Below are 19,709 nucleotides of genomic sequence, written 5' to 3'. Positions count from 1 at the left end.
CCCTCACAGAAGCACAGGTGTGACATAGTTGGCAGGGAAGAGACCCAGTTCACCACGCAGACGTCCTTTCCACCATGATGGGTTGGAGCTGTCCAGGACCTCTAAGATGTCTCCACTGCGGAAGCCCAGCTCATCATACTCCACAGCATCAAAGTCATACAAGGCACGGACCCATAACGTTCGCTGGAAAGGAGACAGAGACAGAGACAGGGTGGGAACAATGAGCCACAACTCTTAAAATCCTCCTCTCATCTCTCTTATGTCCCAGTACATATGTTCACTAAGAGAGGACGAGCAAGGCTGAAATTGAGACCATCTTGCAATTAAACCAGGAAATGGCCAAGATATCAGGAAGGAGGGACCAATTTACTGGCACACCCAAGGGATGGTGCTTGACTTCTCAGCAGCCTCAGTATATTCATGGGTATTTGCACCATAAGGTGAACAGTCAGTCTGAGAGCAGGTCCTTAGGAAACAGTGTTCACATGGCTCAGTCTCCTTCACCTGGTAAGATCAGCTCTGGTAGCCATGTTTGAAGCCAGTTATGGGAGCATGGAGAAGAGCTCCTGCCTGAGTCCTTGCTAGGCTGTACACTATAAGCGAATGGCTCTAGGGAGTTGGGCTGGTGTTGGTAGGGATATAGAAAAGTGTCCTTGGCCAGCAGAGGACTATGAGGGATACATCAAGAGAGCCAGCAAACAGGCGAGTCTAGTGAATGTTGTAAAGAATAATACTTGCTCTTTCAGGCTCTTCTGGGGCATAGGGGTGGGTCTTAAACCTTCTTAGAACTCTCCCTAAGGTCAGTACCCTGTTACAAAAGGATTTAGGAGCTGTTTGCATTTATGAGTTTATTGGGGGTTTGCACTTCAATAAGCACCATGGTTAGATTTTTTTCTTATGAGAACTTCATTGTAAGAGACTTTGCAGTCAATCTCCCATTTTGACCAGAAACCAGATTTTAAAGGACATAGAAAGGGCTTCTTTTCTGGGAAATTGTTGGCACCCACACCATGGGGCATGGACAATTTGGGAGGTATATTTTGCAGGCACAGATGGAGAGTTCTGTTTGAAGACAGACTCACTTTTGCTAAATCTTCCATTCAGGGCCGTGCTTAGACGTGGCTCCTAGTTATTTGGCTGGACATATAGGCCTTCCTATAATTGGATTTGGTGGCTTCTAGATCACTGATAGGGTGTGTCAGGAAAGGACGTGTTGTTAGTCAATGCCACAACCTCTGAAGGATAAAAACCATTGTATTTTGAGCTGGATTATAATAAAGATTTTGCCCAAAGGAGATATGACACTGTTTCCCAGTTTGTTCGAAATTTCCTAATCCAATCTCTCCTCTTTCTCTCACACTTGAGAAAGTTCTGCTGTCCTTCCCTTCCCTCCTTGGATCTAGGATCTGTGGTGGTTCTGGGCAAATTGTACATTACCTCAAGGAAGAGAAGCATGACTTCAGTCACACTTCTAGGAGCTGAAGCAGAGAAAGACACCATGCTCTATGCAGGCGTTCACATAGTGAGAATTTGCAGGGCAGGTGGTTACTTAAGGTCAACTGCCAGGTGTGGATCCAGGTAGGGGAGCAGTCTGAGATGTCTGCAGAGACATATCTGGATCCTGCCCACAAACACTGAGCTAAGAAGCTCTGACAGATAAGGGTGAGTCCCACTTTGATGGCATAGTAGGTCCGAGAAGATGTGCCACATTCAGACAAGCAGAACTGAGTGATGACAGGTCTTCCCAGGACAGAAGCAAAAGGTAGTGGAAGAGACAGTGTGACTACAAGTGCATTGCAAGTCAGAAGGAGCACAGCAGAATGGCACAGTATCATGAGGCAACTCACCATAGGACTTAAAATGAATACTGTACATGTAGCTACTGTGCTTAGGGAGGCCTGGCTGTGGTGGGAAAGATACTTGCTAGTCCCTTGCACCAGTGGACATGAAGTCCTTCTAGGAAAGGTCATTAGGTTTGCAGAAACATTCGCTGGACTGGACCCATGCTTTGATCCAAACCCGTGGGTGAGCTTAAGCTCATTCACAATGCCCCAGATGAGCTCATGCTTAGTTCCCTCTTCCACTAAATCTGCATGTTAACTAAGACTGGCCTTGAGAGCAGTCCTAGAACTATGCTCATTTAATACCATAGTCCTACCCTCAGGGTGCACCAGAAGCAGATTCAAGTGGCTGGGATAGAGTCCCGAGATTCAGAAACATCTTCCAAGATATGTCCCAACAGCATTAATCCACTAAATTCCTTATGCAACCCCTGTGCAGGTGACATTGCCCAGACTGCTGGGGCATTGCTAAGGGACCCATTGAGTTGGGCAGATGGGGACTTCCAGGTATATCACCTACTGATGTCTGCTGATGCAGTGCTTCTGTGTGTCTCTGTTGCATAGCTGCTGCACTTCCTTGGCCGTGATCCCTTAGTCCATGAAGCCCATCTTTCCTGTCCAGACTCCCACCATATCTGTCCTAGAAAGACAACAGCAAGAGAGAAATCATGAATGTGCTGAGATATACAAATGAAGGGCTTTGAGTCACTGGTGGCCAAGGAGTTCAGCACTCAAGTAAATAAGCTTAGATGGCTGTTTCTAATACAGTCCCTGTGCTGCAGTCCTGCAAGCAATGCCCCTCATGGAAGAGGTCAATTTAGACTGTTCTATTTTGGATTTTTCTTCTTAGATGTGGAAAGTCAACTGTCCTCAGCTGTGACTGCTGGGAAAAGAGGTCAGAGAGGGGCTTTTTTTGCCTCTGTGACTTTTGGGGAAAAACTAAGGCTGTTCTAATTCACAAAAAGCAAAAAGCCATGACTGCCAAGGCGGGGAGCAAGCCTGATAATCCAGTAGCCCAATTAACCAAAGAGGAAAGAGACAAAATTAGGTTCAAAGAATCTCTTTTTGTCTGCACAGCTGAGAGGTGCTGAGTGTCTTCATCCCTCCAGGGCCTTAGTGCACGCACTAAGCTTTCTTTATGATAATGGTGGGACAGAATCCGTTATCATGTTAGCTCAGGTTGCAGCAGTGCTTCAGTGACACAGGGTCTGATCAGCTGTGTCAAAAGAGGGGAGCAAGAACAACAGCTTGTGCTTGCTGTTGCTTGTAAACAGCTTTTGTCTTCTCCCTCTTGCTGCTTCCTTTCTTGTATCTACTCTTCCAAAAGCTCCTTTGGTCTCACTTGTGTCTTTGTCAGAGTAAAAGGTTGCTGAGGCTGCCTGAGACAATTTGCACCTCACCTGTCCCTGCCAGAAAGTGAGTGAACTCAATCTGGCTTTGCAGCTGCAAGACTCACTACATGGACACTTCACTCCTGTGAGTGTTTCTGTTCCATATCGAATGCGACTCATGCACAGACTGTACTCCAAAGACTGCAGGCCCTCAGCTTTGTCAGAAGCTGTATTATTCCATCAGCAATCCCCTGACAGACAACACTGCTTGTATGATGAGAGAACAGCCATTTCACAGTTGCGCCTGACCTTGCTATATGGGAGCTCTCATGCCTTAAGGGACACAGCTTTGGATTTCTTTCCTTCCACAGGACAGGTCCTCTCCTTGGATAATGCCACACTGTCTCTAGCTAGAGATATGAGCCAACCCCAGGAAAACTATTTTACCCTAAATTAATCAGGAAGAACTCTGAAGATGGCACCAGGTACTGCTCTTGTCCTCTCCATTCCAATACAAGCAAAGGAGTGAAGAAACCTCACACATCAGGGATGCAACATGATGAAAGAGTACAGAGAGGGCCCAGAATAAGTAAGAGGAATGTTCTGAAGGAAACCAAACTCTCCTGGGATTACCATAGTCATTTCTCATCCCTGTGTTGTGTTTTGTGATGTTGAATGCCAGTAGCATAACTCAAAAAAAAAAAAAAAAAGAAACAGGCAAGGTTTCATTTATTCTACAGACTAGAGAGGAGTTCCTGAAACCATATATGTGTATGTGTGCAAGATTTGGGAGTGTTTTTCTGCACTCTCACTGGATGATACTTTATGTCCTCTTCTAAGCAAAGCCAGAACATGACACCATTCCTTGTTTTCAAGTTTTTGGGATGGAGCATCAAAAACTCCCTAGGAGCACTCCCAGGTTCCCAGTGAAAGGGCCACTGTACACTGACTTCTGTTTTTTGCTATTTTGTCAATCAGTCATGGATCACAGAACTAAATAAAAACCCACATATTTATGACACATCAAAAGAGCTTCCCAGGCTGACATTATCATTGCTGCTACTCCCATATGAAGACCTAACTGACTCTGCCTCCTAAAGCAGGTTCAGGGTAGCAGATTTTTGACAAAGTGACTGTTCGCTCGCTACCAAGCAATTAAGGCCAATGTTTCATGTGCCCGGACTTCACGTCCCAGCCCCTTGTTCCTGGTAGTACCTGTTGCTGCTGCAGTACAGGGATAGGATGCTCTACATATCTCCTGGCTATAGAAGTATGATCTTCTCTAGCTGCTCCACCCAGGTGGAATCCTTCCCGGCCCATCCGTTCCAGGCTCCCACCACGCCTCTCCTAAAGAAAGAAAGTGCACAGAAGTGAGGTCAGGTTTTGCTTCTTACCACATCCTTGACTGAAGCTTAGCAGTTGTTGCACACTGATCACTACCACTACCCTTTACCTTGGAGGCTCTTCCAAAGGAAAGCTCCTGCCCCTCTGAACAGAAGGACAGATCAGAAATTGCGTATTTTACATCTTAATCATAGCCATTCCCCATCTAAAGAGTGGGTAGTAATGGGAGGTGCTGGGCTGAAAACGTGGCCACTGATGTGAGAACTGGTACAGGAGCCAAACTCTTTTTGGAAATTCTGCTCTTAGACTTAATTTGTCTCTGCACTGAAATCTGTATATTACTATCATTCTGTCATATGGCTGTAGCATCTAGAAATTTGAATTGTGAACAGAAACCCCACTGTGATGAGTTTTAAACATACCCTGCTGCGCCCATCACCATAACAAATGTACAGAGTGTTTGCCAAAGCAAACTTGACTCCTGTTCTTTCATTTGCCTGTCTACATCTTGGAGCAATTGCTGTTCTCTTTCCTCTACTCACAGTCAGACCAAACAGGTCATTTTACTGGTATATATGCATACAGTCTTCTTTTCTCCTTCCTCAGACAATTCTTTGCTGTGATCTCTCTCTCATAGGTCCCATAGCCTCTATTTTATACCTTACTAATGCATTTTTCAAAGCTCTGCGTAAGTGGTCTAGAAGGAAACAACAACACAAGCCCCTTCTTCAGACTGAAAATTAAATCATCTCTGGTTTTGGAGCCAGCAAGAATGACCCTTAAGCAGCCTATAAAACTTTACTGCTGCAGTGAGCAAGTCATGTACTTTCTGCCTTGCCTCTACCTGCACATCCTGGTAATTTAAAACCAGAATCCGTTTCCCAGTAAAGCAGGACTTTGGTTGCTGTAGTGATCAGGCACGTTCACTCCCAGTACTGTGTGTGCAATGCATATCAGTGTCTATTATGTCTTTTGGTTATTCCCCTGGCACAGAACCAAGCATTAATTGAGCTGGGATTTCCCTGCCTTCTTAAACATCTACTACGTCTTTCCTGAATGCACTGCTTGTTCCCATATCTGCTACATTCTTCTCAGCAGTACTTGTCGGTTCTTACCAGCCAGGTTTTGCCCTCGGTTCCTCCACACTCCTTACTGTGTTCACTTGGTAACAGAAGATGGATGATTCTTCTGAGCAGAAAAACTTTCAACTATTATAACAGCTACACTCTGGATACGTTAAAGGACACTAGGAAATCAAACTCGATTTCTTCTCAGACACAACCTACCAGTCAGCTGTGTACCTGCCCTTATGAAATTGAGGCATTTTCAATAAGTCCTCCTTCCCTTGGATGTGTAAGATATTTTAGAATTTCAGCTCTGGGGCTTTAGCATAACTTTAGCAAAGCACCTCTGTGGAGATTTGCAGCACTGCCTATTGCTGTACGAAGCAGATTCAAAAAATTCTGTTCAATTATATAACTATACATACCACTGAATCCACTAAAAATCTATGTTGCAGGGCTCACCAGTGTAATGATATGACTGGGTTTCCAAGGGCAGACCCTCCCCTCTACCCCAAAACATTCTCATGGGCTGAATTCCTTCCATAGAAAGGTTTCTTACTGAGAAACTCCTAAGGATTGTTTGTGTTTACCTTCTCTTCTCGGCTGTTGTCCCTCAGAAAGATCTGCTTCTGCCTGGAGATGGAAGTTGTCTTGTAGTAGTCCACCAGTTTATTTAGTGAGTGGAATTTCTCTGTCCACAAGTAATAGTTACCCTTTGAATCCCTCATAACTTTGAAGTGTTGCACATCATCTTCATGCCTAGATCCAATTGGAAAAGTAAGAGATCATCAACCACACTTTTGCCTGTTTTGGAAAAGTCTTTTCCAGAAGGGTACCAAAGCTTCTTGCTTGGCCAAATCTAGAATTCTGGAAAGTAAAGCAATGGTGGTTCTTGTGTGTATCAGACCTAGATGTGGCTCTGTATTTCAAAAGTCTCATCAGCTTACAAACATGGAGTGCCACAGGGCTGCACAGTCACAAAACACTACCAGAACAAAGCATAGGGTTTTAAAGCCTCTCCTTTCAAATAAAGGCCAGAGGAGCTTTCAGGGCCAGAAATAGCTAATAGCTTTATTCTGTTCTTTGTTTGAGAGACAAAGGTCCAGTTGTAGTCTACCCACAAGCTTGTGCAGGTTCTTGTTAACGTCCAGACTGCATTGACTCTAAAAGTTGTAATATATCTTTTCACATCTCTGGCATCACTACTACATGCAGACATAGTCACATGAAGCCATACACTGAATTTTATAATTGTATAATATCCAGTGTAATATCATTACTACTGGTCATTGTCCCTCCCCAAAAGAAAAAAAAAAGGAATTATTAGTTGCTTAGTTGCTGTTACAAGCCAAATTAACAGACTCAACCTTCTGCCCCTGCTTCTCCCCCTCCAACTCCCCTCCTCTTACCTCTTGTCTGATTTGGACAGTCACTCTTTGCACCAGATGTGATTTGGTTTTGGTATGTACCTCCTTGCTCTGTGCAACTACAGGAACTCAGAACACTGGTCTTGGAGGCTACATCTGCACAAATAAGCTAAAGGGGGACCAGGCAGGTACTGGCTGCTATCCTGGGGCGTACAGTCACACAAGCTGTTGAACTGTTAGCATGGTTTTGGTGTAAACCTAAAAGTCCTCCCATAGGTAGCGCTGGGCCATGGTTAGGGGGACAGAGTGGACCAGGAACTGGTCACAGTGGGCTACTTGGATACAGCTGTTCTGTTCTGTGGGGTGAAGAGGGTTTAGCCATATGGATCTGAGCTCCACCACAGGGCCAGAGAAAGAGCTTGACTTGGCTTAGTTTATTGTTTTTTATTGGTGCAGATGTAGCCAGAATGTTTTCCTGCATTCCTCCCAGATACTTTTTGAGCTCCCTGAATCAGAAGGGGATTGCAAGGGATGCACCCTACTTAAAAAATACATTGCTAACCACTACTCTAATTTGAAACTGGTTATCAATTGTTTGACTGAAAATTGGGAAACCAACCATCATTTAAGAGCTCTGCTTTGCAGGAAACGCTCTGAGAAGGGCTGGGCTACAGTAAGTTGCTGAAATGCAGCTGGGCTGCAAGCACCTAAAAGCCATTCCTGTCCAATGGCTGTTTATTGACCTGTAGGAAGTAAGTTAATAATGTAATAGTCATTTCTTAATGGGCAGTAGTGGGATTCTTGGATTCAGTAACCAGAGCTGTCAGGGAAACAAAACAAAATGGAAGGCACATGTTTTGCACTGTGGGAGACGTTCCATGTACCACTCTGCTTTGCTGCAGCTCTTCCAGAGAAGCAGGCCACCAAGGGATGCAGCTTTGGAATGGGGCACTGTGTCACTTGAAAAGAGGCAGAAACAATTGGGAATCGGATGCCTAATTTGTTCTCATTCAAAACACAGCAGCACTGCCAGTGACTGGGAGCATTCAAGCTTCCCAAGAGGCTACATCACATTAGGAATCCTATCAAAAGGAGGCTAGGGACACCATTAACAGGAAAAGAAGCAGGAAAATGCTGTGAGAAGCAGATACCTGACAGAGATGGAAAAGTCACCGTGAGAGTTCTGACTGGCTCGGACAATGAAGGAGCCAACTCCTTTGCTCATGAGGATGTTCTCTGCTTCGTGACGGGATATCCTCTCATCAAACCAGCTGTCAAGTGGAAAAAATAATGGAGACATGAATAAGGAAGGTGAATTAAGGTAAGGAACAAAAAAGTTGAGGGTAGGGAGAATGTGAATAAGTAGGGAGGGGGACAGACAAAACAAAAGAATCAGAGAAGCCCACCTGACTACTCCTGGTGGCCATGTACATGCTAAGGTACAGGGGTTCTATGGGTGCAGACCATTTTCTTTGAGCAGCAAAAGCACGTAGATGCAAAGAGAACAATGTAAGCTTTGGCCTGCTAAGAAGCAATACTCGGCTGAAACTGTAATTACAGGCACAGTACAGTAAGGTGTTACTCAAAGAAATTTTAAATTACAAATGTGTATGTATACATATATACACGCATAATTCTCAGACATATACATCAAATTGCTTTTGGTAAACTGGTTGAAAATTACTGGACTGTGATGGATATATTGCAAGGGACACACATAAATTTTTAGCAGAAGCAAGCCACGAAAGTTTTAGTACTAATAGATTGGTTCCTGCAAGAGTTATAATACCACAAATTCACAGAAACACAGAATACATAAGCACACTTATGTAAATTTATCCAGGCATAACAAATGATAGTATAAGGCATTGGACTAATAATAAGAAAGTCACCAAAAATAGTAAAATAATACTGTGTCAATAGGAATTCTTCAGTAGAGAAAAAAGTCATTATGTACACTCATGTATGTCCACTCCACAGCTATATATCAGATATACAATCTGCAGTCTTCTGCTTTTACATAATGCTTAATTGCCTGTATTGCATTAAATTTAAGGACTGATAGCTTTATAAGCTCTGTAATTTCCACTTTTGAGTTTTATTACACTTCTCCTTACTGTCATCACAGTTTACCTATGTATCATTATCAAAGGGAAATCAGACTTTAGTCAGCATTGATAACCGGTCTTAATGATTACTTGACAAGAAAAAGAGGGGAAAAAGTGGCCCATCAAAAATAGGAGACAACTTTCATCCCTACATCCAGTTCTAGCATCTGTCCTGAATTGCTTCAAAGTGCAGATCTGGTACTCTTCGAAAAGCGTCAGAGTGGAAATATTTCTTCACAGCTCTTGCACAGAGAAAGCATCATAAGAAAAATTTGTGTGAAAAAAGAAGCTGCTAGTGTCCCTGCATGATGCCACAGCCCTGTGAAAGAGTGAACAAGAACAACTGACTGGGAGATCTCGTCCCTCTGAGGCTCAAAAGTACAAGCCTGTATTTTCACAGCAAGCTAATGAAGTCCTTCAGCTCAGCCAAGCAGGCTGGCTCATGTCTAAAATGGCCGGAAAGTGCGATCTCCAAAGGGGACAGTGGCACTTATTTCTACCCACAAAATCCGTGAGCACTCTCCATTTGCCTGCTCTGATCACCAGTGCGTCAGTTACATTGAGCTGTACTGGGCTTGGTGTGTGTTCTGCTTGTTCTCTCCTGAAATGCTGCAGCACTTTTTGAAAAGAGGAGGATTAGAGAAGCTTCAGAAACGTTTCTGCCAACTAAAAGGAAAAGGTTGTAAAAATTGTCATATTTGTGGCACAGTGCCATACAGCACATTTAACATGCACTTAACCACCTATCAGTCCTTTCTGAAAGTGCAGTGCCATCTACTCAGTGGGAAGAGAGAAATGAAGGTATGCTTGTCCTCTGGCAGATGTGTGTTTGGGTGTGCAGTCACCAAACGTGGCAAAGGGGGTGTGTATATGTGTGTGTCTGTCTGTCTGTCTGCTGTGTGTGGGAGCAGGGCGGTGTGTCTGGTCTAACATCTCTGTCAGGCCACGGGTACCACCAGCTGTCACACTTCACGTAGCATTGCACTGACCTCTAGTGTGTCGAGAGAAAGTCACACACACACTTCGCAGGGGGAGGGAACGCGGATGGCAGGGTGGGGAAAAGGGAGTTAATGTCGTTAGGAGTCGGGGGAGAAGGAATTACATTTTTATAATTCATTTTTAGAGAGATCTCTTGCTCTTCCTCTGGTGCTCAGCCTTTGTCTCTGTTGCCAAGATTTCACATCATGACTATTCTCCTCCTCTCCGAAGAGATCTAAATTCCTGCTACATCCCAGTGACATCCTTCTGAGCAAGAGTACCAAAGGAGTCACTTGGGAGTGATAGGGATAGGCATTGAGAACCATTCAGCTCTGAAAGAACAGAGGATGCTTCAGGGTAGAAATAAGGTGCGCTGGCAGACTGCGTATAGCATTATGGCAATTCTTGCCAGCCTTAAATTGTAGTATGTTATAACCAGTGCTTCCTCTGTCATGTCTTCCTTTGTGTCTGTGTGCACACAGGCTCTTGCCGGCACTCTGTGGAAATGTGCAATGGTGGTGCACACAGTTTCTGTGACACTTACGGGGGAACGTGAAAATCAAGGAAGTTCTTAGGAACGTAGCCCTCTTGACTCCTGAGCTCTGCCTTGTACCACTCTTCCTGGGAGCTCAAAACCTGCAATGGAGAGACAGATGGAATAAAATGTGTCTCCTGAGAAAGGCAAAAGTAACCAAGATTCTGGCAGAAACCTAGAATTTCTTATAAGAACAGAAGAGAACTCTGCATGTGCTCTATTTCCCACCCACTGTGCAGCAAGGTTATTGGCTGATGACCACTTCGGAGCAACCAAAGCAATAAGGAAAGCCGAGGAAAATTAGAGGGATTGCTTAACTTTATCCCTCCATCTGAATGCCTGTCCAGGTGGCTGGGGATGTTGTCTACATGTCTCTGATACCTGTGAAATGGAGAAATTCAGCTCTGAAGGACTTAACAGGGGTTTAACGAGTTCTCTGTGCTGCTTTAAATAGTTGGTACTGGAGCATCTCAGTTTCACAAGGGAGGGAAAAAAAATATCTGTGAAAACTCCTCTGACATGTATGAGCATGGAGGAATATACAGCTATATCGCTGTGTGCGTGCGTTATGACTGCACAGATGTTAACATGCTCTCGTGTGTCATTTCGCAAGAGATTATTTAGTGGGTTAAGTCTTCAGCTGCCCTGAGCTTTGCCAAGGTAGATAAAAGAAGGAGGCAAAAAGTATTTTAAAGCCACTATTAGACTTAACAGATTGTAGGATAGCAGGAAGCCAGTCCACAGCGCACACTGGAGAAGGTTCAATTGTGCACGCATTAATGTTGACTGTAATGGTCCTTAGGGACTGCACTGCTGACAAGGAACTGTCCCAAATTCACTGCTCCCTGGCTGATGGCCCCTGACATAGCCCTTAGCTAGAGGAGAGAGGACAAGGATACAACCACATTGTGATTTTACTGCAAATGTGGTGGTCTGGTGTTTTGTTTGACATTCCAACTCCTGGGACAGAATTCCGCTTTATGAAATAGAACATGTTTCTGTTCTCTTTGGTTTTGGAGAGGAGCCTGAAAGCATGAGCCATTACAGTTTTAAAAGGAGAAAGCAAGTGGAAAAAACTTAAATTAAAACCTATTGTTAACAATCATAATACTTGTTTTGTAAGCCAATCTCATGTTTTTGGGAGCATAACGCACATTCTAAATGCTTGGTCTTGGCCACAGGATGTTACTGTCTCTGGAGCTGATTCTCCATTGCTTTGCCTGCCACATAGGCCTTTTTTGTGCATTTGGATACAGAAAAGTTGGAATAGAAAGCTGTGGAGTTCTCTGCTTGTATAGCCACTGTGTCGCCCATCCCTGGGTGCTGTATTAAGGCTCTTTTTTGCTGCTGTGGCCAACCAAAGGGGATGACACCTACTCCACGCTCATGCTCAGGTCCTGCTCTGTTGGCAGCAAGGTTTCCAGAAAGATCCATCTGCTGGTTCTCAGTGCAGGGCTGGCAGGTTTCTCTCAATGTGTCATCCTCTCAGAGAAGGATGTAGGGAGGGGGTGAGAGGGTGGATTTCCTCCTGTCACTGCTGGTTGAGGGCCTCATGTTTCCTGTTTTCTAATCTCTGCATCAATACTGTTCATCTTATCTCCTTTATAAATCAGAAAAGACAGCCAGCAGGTTATGCAGGCAGCAGGAGGGGGCTCATGATGGGGTATGAATGTATGTTTGTGTATGACAGGAGGAGAGATGTTAGTCAGGCTAATTTACTATTGCTTGAGTGGCCAAGGTGTTATTTTGTTTACCTCAAGGATGTTAAAGCAAGAGGCAGTCTGACTTTTCTGGTAGTGAAGTCTCTGACAACTAATAATAATAATATTGATGTGTAGTGTTATTTGACTCTTTTCATCAGTAGCTTCCAATGTGCTTTGAAAGGAAGCTCTAGCTTGTAATGATTTTACAGGAAGGGAAACTGAGGAGCAGAAGGAAAAGTAATCTGGCCAACACCATCACCCCAGCCAGGGACTTGATGAAACCACAGTCTTCTGAGGAAGAAAATATCAGGTAAAGGCCATGAAACAATAGAGATGTGGGGACTACTCCTGACCTAAGGAAGAATTAGGAATGAGATTGTTCATCTACACTGAAAAGAGGCAGTGATTTCTCCTGAATACTTCTATAGCTGTCTGGAAAAACTTGGTCTTTGATCTTAATGAGTTCTGGATGCCATCAGCTTTGCCTAAGCTTCAAAAATTAAAAGGGCAACAACATAAAAAATGGTGGTGATGGAAGAGGCAAGGCTGAGACCCAATATTCCATAATTGGAACAGCTGGGACTGTATGGGGAGGTAGTGAAGGCTCCCTTGTTGAACAAGGGTTTAGATCCTATTGTTGTACAACATCCCTTTGGACACTGGAGGAGTTAAGGCCTTAGAGAGGAGTTATACTCGGGCATTTTCAACTGAAACAGAACAGCTACACTGGAAGCTGAGAAGTGGATAAATAATTAGGGTGGAATGGTGTGTGACTTAATCTGTGGATCTTTCATAGAGTTAACAAGAACTGTTCTACCATAACGCATGCAAATCAACTTTAAAGAGACTCTCACATGCTCTGTATTGTGTATGATCAACTCTACTTCTGCCATTCCCTCACTGCTAAATTCCTGCAAGGGTATATATAACATTATTAGCCCAGGTCCTCTTAAACTCTTTCATTATGTGTATAACAGCCTGTCTCATGGACTTTTCCTCTTCTATTTGCAATTGCCTAAAACGCCTGCGGCAACCAACAGTAATTACTTAGAGTGAAAAGTTAGATATAAGTTCTATAATGCATGATAACTATCTTTTAGGCAGTTTAAGAGTTAGAAATAAGGAAGACAGCAATCTCTCTGGACCAAACTCATCCTGCCTGCCTTTAGACATAGTTATCCAAAACGGAGTCACCCTAGACTACCTATATAGTTAATGAAAACAGACAGGACCCTCAAAATCTGTCTACCAAAGACCTCTGCAAAGATATTTAACCTTTCCTACTAACTACTGGAGGATTGTAGGGCAACTAAATTCATAGTTTAAGGATGAAGTGGACACAGACTCAGCGACCTGGGAATTGTTAGTTGACCTATAGCAAGCCCTGTGGAGACAAGTATTCTGAATTTGTATCACAGTTAATAGACATCTGTGTTCATCTGTTTTTGCAAGGCAATTGTGAGCATAGAAAGATCTGGCAGGACTCTCAGAAATGCTGTTTAGTCAAGTCTGGGGCTGCACTTACCTTCAGCATATCCCCAGCACGGAAGCTCAACTCATCCTCTCCAGAAGCACTGAAATCGAACTTGGCAATGGCTTCCATACTGTGTCTTGGTGGCAGAGCAAAGCTGTAAGAAGTATATGCTCGTCAACATCTATGAGCTGCTGGGACTGCTCAGTCTAGCCTCTACAAAGCTTATAGGCAATGCTGCAATTTATACATGGATGAGCATGCACCAACCATTGGTAGGCATTAGTTACTAGACATCGAAAGACAGCAGGTAGAAGAGATGGCACAGACAAGAGGCTGTAATTAGCTTGAGTAGTTCAAACAACCCATTGTGTATTCCAACAAATCTCTTTCTCTGCAGCAATCTCATGAAGAAGCTTGCATACATCACCCAGCTTATTTGCTGGTAGACCAGCCATCACTCTGTCACATTCCCAATAAAGCAAGTGACTCTGTCATGCAATAGAAGAATGCATTTGCCCTCTGCAGTGACTTACTCTGTATCTGAAGAGTGAGACAAATTGCGGACAAAATGAACAGCCTGCAATAAATATAATTTTTTCTTGGACAGGGTCCACAATACTGAAGGTTGAAAGAGGCCTTTCTCTGATGGCTTAGCATGGGTGACCATATTTCCTAACTTTCATCTAGGAAAAACTATTTGCAGAAAGGCTGTATTCCCTATTTTGGAGCAGGCAAAGAGTGAAACTGTAGCAGTGACAAATTTAAGGCACGCACTTACCCCCAGTGTTGGTAACCCAGGAGCCTGAAATGTACCACACAGCCTGCAAACCAAAGCCCGCTTTTCATCAGCAGAGCAGATGTGGCAAGGGAAGTATCAACATGAACATCGCTTCTTCACCACTTCCTGCTCATGTAACTCAGATGTACCCCAGCAGGACCACTTCTATAATCAAGAGAGTTACCAATTTCCCATTGCTGGCTCATGGACCCTGCAGCCCAGCAGTGAGGCTGCCAGTGACAAGATAAGAAATAGTTAGGCAGTGCCACATTAAGCAAGTGCTTTGCTGGTAGATGCTCCTGCAGCCCAGCTTGCGAAGACCATCAGACAGCTCCGATATAGAAGTAATTTTTATAGTTACTGAGCTAGGTTTCTCTGGGAACAATGACCCTGAAGCCAAAGATTCCATTACCTAACTTCATCTCTCACAAAAACAGTCAGACTTTATGGCATGAGAAGTGCTAACTTGCCTGATCCAAAACGTTCTTAACCAGAAAGCCCTAGAAAGAAAACATATGAACAATTCTAGTTAGAGGGGCTTTTTCTTGTCTCCTGTTAGAAATGAGACAAGATCCTCAAAACATAAAGTGCCGATACTGAGCAACCTTCAAAATGATGCCACTTTAAAATCAACAGGCTATTGTAACCCTCCTTCTCTGCAATACCTGCTGTAAGCTTCCTCCTCTGACACATAACAACTACCTGTGTACCAATAGTCCAGGGTCCAGCTCTGGTACAGTGCAACTCAAAAATGCTCAAAATGCTGAGAATGAGCTGGGAGAAAGCCTGCAGAGCAAAAATTATAGACAGAGGTAGGGCTTTTGAGATGGCACCAGCAGTAGCCCAGGGATTCAAGAGGAAAAACATCAACATGGAAAGATATAAAATATCAGAGGAAAAGCAAAACTACAGGAGGTTTAGCTGGGATAGTCAGTCTAGCTGAGGACCAGCCATGAATCATTGGAGTGACTGAGTTGAGTTGTCAGTGCCATCAGTCCTGACCCGGCTGGTGGTAGATGGCAACCATGGAGGCCGATTCTTCCGTCCCAATTAATGCCTGCCTCACCAGCAAAGACTCTTCAGATGTTTTCACACAGGTGAGGAGTATGCTAATGCGTAGCCTAATTTTTCATTAAATCTTAGCTAGCTTCTGTGTATGTTTAAAGCATTAATTTATTGGCTGAGTTGTCTACTTCCTGCCTGCAGAGTCCCTTTGCACTTGACTAAAGATGCCTGGGTAGAGTGATCCACAAGAGGGGAGGTAATGTCACTGGAGATTAGTTCTGAGATTTGTTACGTTTAATTTCTAATTATAAAAAGTTCTTCACATGCTTCCTATTGGATTCTGTAGGCAACCTCTTTTTTGCTGCTTATAGGTGAATTTGTATTTCTGTGACTGAGCCATGCAGCACCAAGGCAAAATTTTTAGCAGTCCACAGACAGCTCTGCTCGTTCAGCATGAACCTGTCCTACAGCCATTGGGGTTGTTTCAGTGTTGGGCCTCCCATGTAGGCTGGAGTACATACCTCAGTTGTGATCTGCTATACACCTGCTATTCCAGCCCACTGCCTTAGGGTTCTGTCAATATGCATCAATATTGGGCTATAACACCCTATGTTTTACCACCATGCTTTATTATCAGTCTTCACCTTTCCAGCTGTTCCAAGCATTTTCACCCCCTTTTCTCTCTGTTGACTTACTGATGTTCTTTAATTCTTACTTTGCAGATTTGCAAATAAAGCACAAATAAAGCTTAGGTTCGCCCTCTAATTGCCCCACTCTTATTCCAGGCGTTGGTGTAACTCTGCAAATGCAACTCAGGCCTGATCTGAGAACTGTCCTCTATTCTTGCTCTGACATTTTTGGAGTTTCAGTCTATAATGTCCCACAGTCAGTGTGAGCCCTTTGTGTGCTAACAGAGCGTACAGGTATTAAATTGGAGGTGAATTAACCATTGTGGGAACTAGTTAAACAATGATACTCTTTCATGGAAGAGAAATGCAGAAAAATACTAAAGGACAATTACTTTAATAAGAAATGTTTTTCAGTGTTTTATCTTGCATTGGTGGGCTGCTGCAAAGAGATCAGAACCAGCAGTGCAGGTGAATCCTGGACTTCCTAAGTGCAGAGCATTAATCACAACTTGAGGAAAAAAACTACACTTAAAACCAATAAACTGTTTAAATATAAAACCCTGTCTTTGATTTTTGCTCCTTAGCCACAGAAGAGACAGTGGAGGTTCTCTCTGCAGGGGGCAAGGGGGGAGAGAGCCTTTCATTTTTCAGCATTCCAAATGTTAAAGATGCTATTGGAGATGTGACCATCTCAAAAGGAGAAGAGTTTGTGAAACAGTTAAAATCTCCTCTCTCACCTCCTTTTCAATTTCAGCAATCCCAACCTTGGGGAGAGACCAGGAGACAGATACCTCTTCAAACAATCTAACACATGGATTAAATGTGCTTTTCATTGCCAGCGGCTGGATTTAGAAGTGACTCAAATACCATACACAGCATTGGCTGTGTTGATAAATCAGCAATGCAGTAATGCTGTGGCCTTAAGCTCTTCCCCCACCAACTACTAAAGCAACACTAGCCAGTAATCCTGTCTTTGAACTCCAGCCTACCCCTTTTCATCACCTGAACTTCAAACCAGTTCTGTTTTTCTGATCCTGTTCCTCTCTCCATCTGTAACTTGAGAATCTTCACTCTGCATGGGTCAGTGCTGGGCCCTCATGAAAACCCCCCTGCCAGGGACCCATTCTTTCCCTCGCTGCAGGTACACGACTGAGCACCACCCCACAACACAGAGAGACAGGAATTTTTTCATTATTGTCATAACTTACATTTTTCAAGCACCTTTTATCCCAAAGCATAGCACCGCAGTTTGAAGACAGAGAGCCAGCTCCTGCTTTTAACTGCCTGGTGCAACTCCTTTCAGCTTTCGAGTAACCAAGGACAATTTTAGACTGTGCATAATGGTCTGTGTGAAAATCACCTTTGTACAGAGTTTAGCATGAAGTCTATGCAATGTTCAAAGGAGGATTTTTCAGTTCTGAGTGTGAGTTGACCAGTACCCTCCATTTTGTTCTGGCTCTCTGCATGGAGGTGAATTTTCTCTGTGATTCCCCATTGTAATGAGGTGGATCCAAGGAGCATAAGGCTACTGCAGTTCTGTGGGATCAGTGCAGCACAAGATTCATAAAAGGAGAAGTAAAAAGCAGCATGGCTTTGAGAGCACTAGGTAGGTATTTTAGTTTGGCAGAATGCCATTCCCTGAGCAAGAACATCAGCATCTCTCTGTTGATGAAAAGAGCCAAGGCCTAAATCATGTCAGCGAGCAACAGTCTGATAGCAGCATCCCAAAGAGTTTAACACCATTACCCTGCACCAAGTTGGGTCAAAATTCAGGGTAACAATGCCAGGGAAGGTCACCACCTATGAAGAATTTACCACTCAGGGACTGCTCTGGCTCAGCCCTGCTTAATCTCACATATTAACATCACAGAAGAAGGTCATATTTGCAACAACATGAGCGCTTAAAGGAGCCATATGAACAAAAGTTTTTATTTTTATGCCTGCAGCATGCACATTTCCAGTCTGCAGCTCCATTCAATGAGGTTTTGCACTGAGATACACAGTGCGAGCTACTGTGTCTTTGTTTGGCTCTGCAAGAACGACCTATTGGACTGACGAGCAACCAGGGACAAAGTTCAACCCTTAACAACTGTACAGAAACTCCAGATGACATTTCACCAGAAACAATGGAGAAGGGACCCGTTATCTAGAAGGGCTGTGATAGATAAAAGCTTTGTTTTCACCAGCTAAGCCGCGTACAAGTGGCATGGGAATATTTCGTTCCAAAAACACAAACCTCTTGCTACAGAGTTAACGGTGCCGCTCCACTGACTGTCAGCGATAAGAGGGTAAAATTTATAAGGCAGAACAAGTCTCTAAAACACTCAGTACTGTTGCATACTGTCTTGGCTATCCTGCCATCCAGAGCAATGCACAGCACTTGGGCTGAGCCTCTGTGCACAGACAAAATAAGCCTTTTAGGAACCGGATTCACAGAACAAACAAACTTTCAGGACTCTATAACCAACAGCAGTTGGTAAGAAATGCCTCAGACTAGGATGATGCTTCATCTCCCTGGGGAACTTGGGTCTTCTGTGCTACTTCCAGTCATGACAGAGTAGAACTGTGCAGCACCATGGGAAGCCTGTGCAACAGCAGCCCTGAAGAGAGTACCACAATACCGCACAATATTGCAAGAGGATAAAATAATGAATCTTTGCTGTGCTGGAAGAGTTAGGGTGCAGGGAAGCACCTCCTTCTGTTTGCCCACCTCCTCCCTCAGTTTCCAGCTGGTCAGATTTGGCTGAGGCACAGGGATTTGTCCTGCGAAAGCACTCCCCTGTTGTGGAAGCTGATGAGCAAGATGACACTGGGATCCCTCCTACCGGGCAGTACTTTACCTCTCCTTCCAAAACCCCCCTTTCTTCCTTAGCACTTTTCCCACACAGCTCCCCCCGCTCAAGTCTCAGAGCCACGCTCACCCCATACCTTGTAGCAGCTCTCCTCTCCTCTGGCACTTTGCTAGAAAGCAGGAGACGCGTTACCATCTAAGGGAAGGAAGAGAAGGAGAGCTCAGCCTGTATCAGGCTCCTCCCTGTAGCGACAGTGTGCCACATCAGCAGTGGGCCCACGTGTGTGGACGAGGACAATCAGGAGTGGGCATGAGGGACAGGGGCAAAGGCACAGAGCAGTGTCTGACACAAGACAGAGTGGGGCATGGACAATTATCAGTCTCTAATATTGGAAATATTTGGTACACTGCATATTTAAAATGGTGGTGTCAGTTCAAAAGGATCTGCTGCTGCTTCAGCCCAGGCTGATTTAACAGTTGAATAAAGGGGGTACTGTCCTTCAAAAAGTGCAAGTTCTACCCAAATATGGAAAACAGAAAGAGCACAGATCTGGTAAGTTAAATGAGAAACCATAATAAGTCTGCTGAAAAGCATATCTTGAGGAACAAGTAGCTGAAGACATAAAAACATGTAATAAAATTATTTTCAAAGACAACAGAAGCAGGAAGCCTGCCAGAGTGTCTGTAGAGCTGACAGATGATTGAGATGTAAAAAGAGTGCTCAAAGAAGATAAGGAAGAAGCACAAAAGCTAAATGAATT

At 44.0% G+C, this 19,709-nt stretch overlaps 1 protein-coding gene across 1 annotated transcript; it reads right to left on the bottom strand.

Annotated features, from left to right (window-relative positions):
* Nucleotides 1-3: 3 nt before the first annotated feature.
* On the bottom strand, nucleotides 4-19,144 carry GRAP2 (GRB2 related adaptor protein 2). The gene is made up of 8 exons (XM_010169730.2): nucleotides 19,086-19,144; nucleotides 13,797-13,899; nucleotides 10,578-10,669; nucleotides 8,099-8,218; nucleotides 6,171-6,339; nucleotides 4,388-4,519; nucleotides 2,362-2,481; nucleotides 4-183 (listed from the first exon to the last, which is right to left on the bottom strand). The coding sequence occupies exons 1-8, from the start codon at nucleotides 19,142-19,144 to the stop codon at nucleotides 4-6; spliced, it is 975 nt and encodes a 324-aa protein (XP_010168032.2).
* Nucleotides 19,145-19,709: the final 565 nt, after the last annotated feature.

Source organism: Antrostomus carolinensis, unplaced genomic scaffold (genome assembly GCF_000700745.2).
Source record: "Antrostomus carolinensis isolate BGI_N321 unplaced genomic scaffold, ASM70074v2 scaffold1826, whole genome shotgun sequence".
NCBI classification, from domain to species: Eukaryota; Metazoa; Chordata; class Aves; order Caprimulgiformes; family Caprimulgidae; genus Antrostomus; species Antrostomus carolinensis.
Note: the sequence above shows the minus strand (reverse complement) of the source record. Positions and strands in the feature narration are given on the sequence as shown.

Coding starts and splice junctions, on each gene's coding strand:
- GRAP2 (XM_010169730.2), bottom strand. CDS start 19,144: ATGGTAACGCGTCTCCTGCTTTCTAGCAAAGTGCCAGAGGAGAGGAGA. Junction 10,670..13,796: donor GTGCTGGGGATATGCTGAAG/GTAAGTGCAGCC, acceptor TCTCCATTGCAG/GTTTTGAGCTCCCAGGAAGA. Junction 6,340..8,098: donor GACTTTTCCATCTCTGTCAG/GTATCTGCTTCT, acceptor AATTGGATCTAG/GCATGAAGATGATGTGCAAC.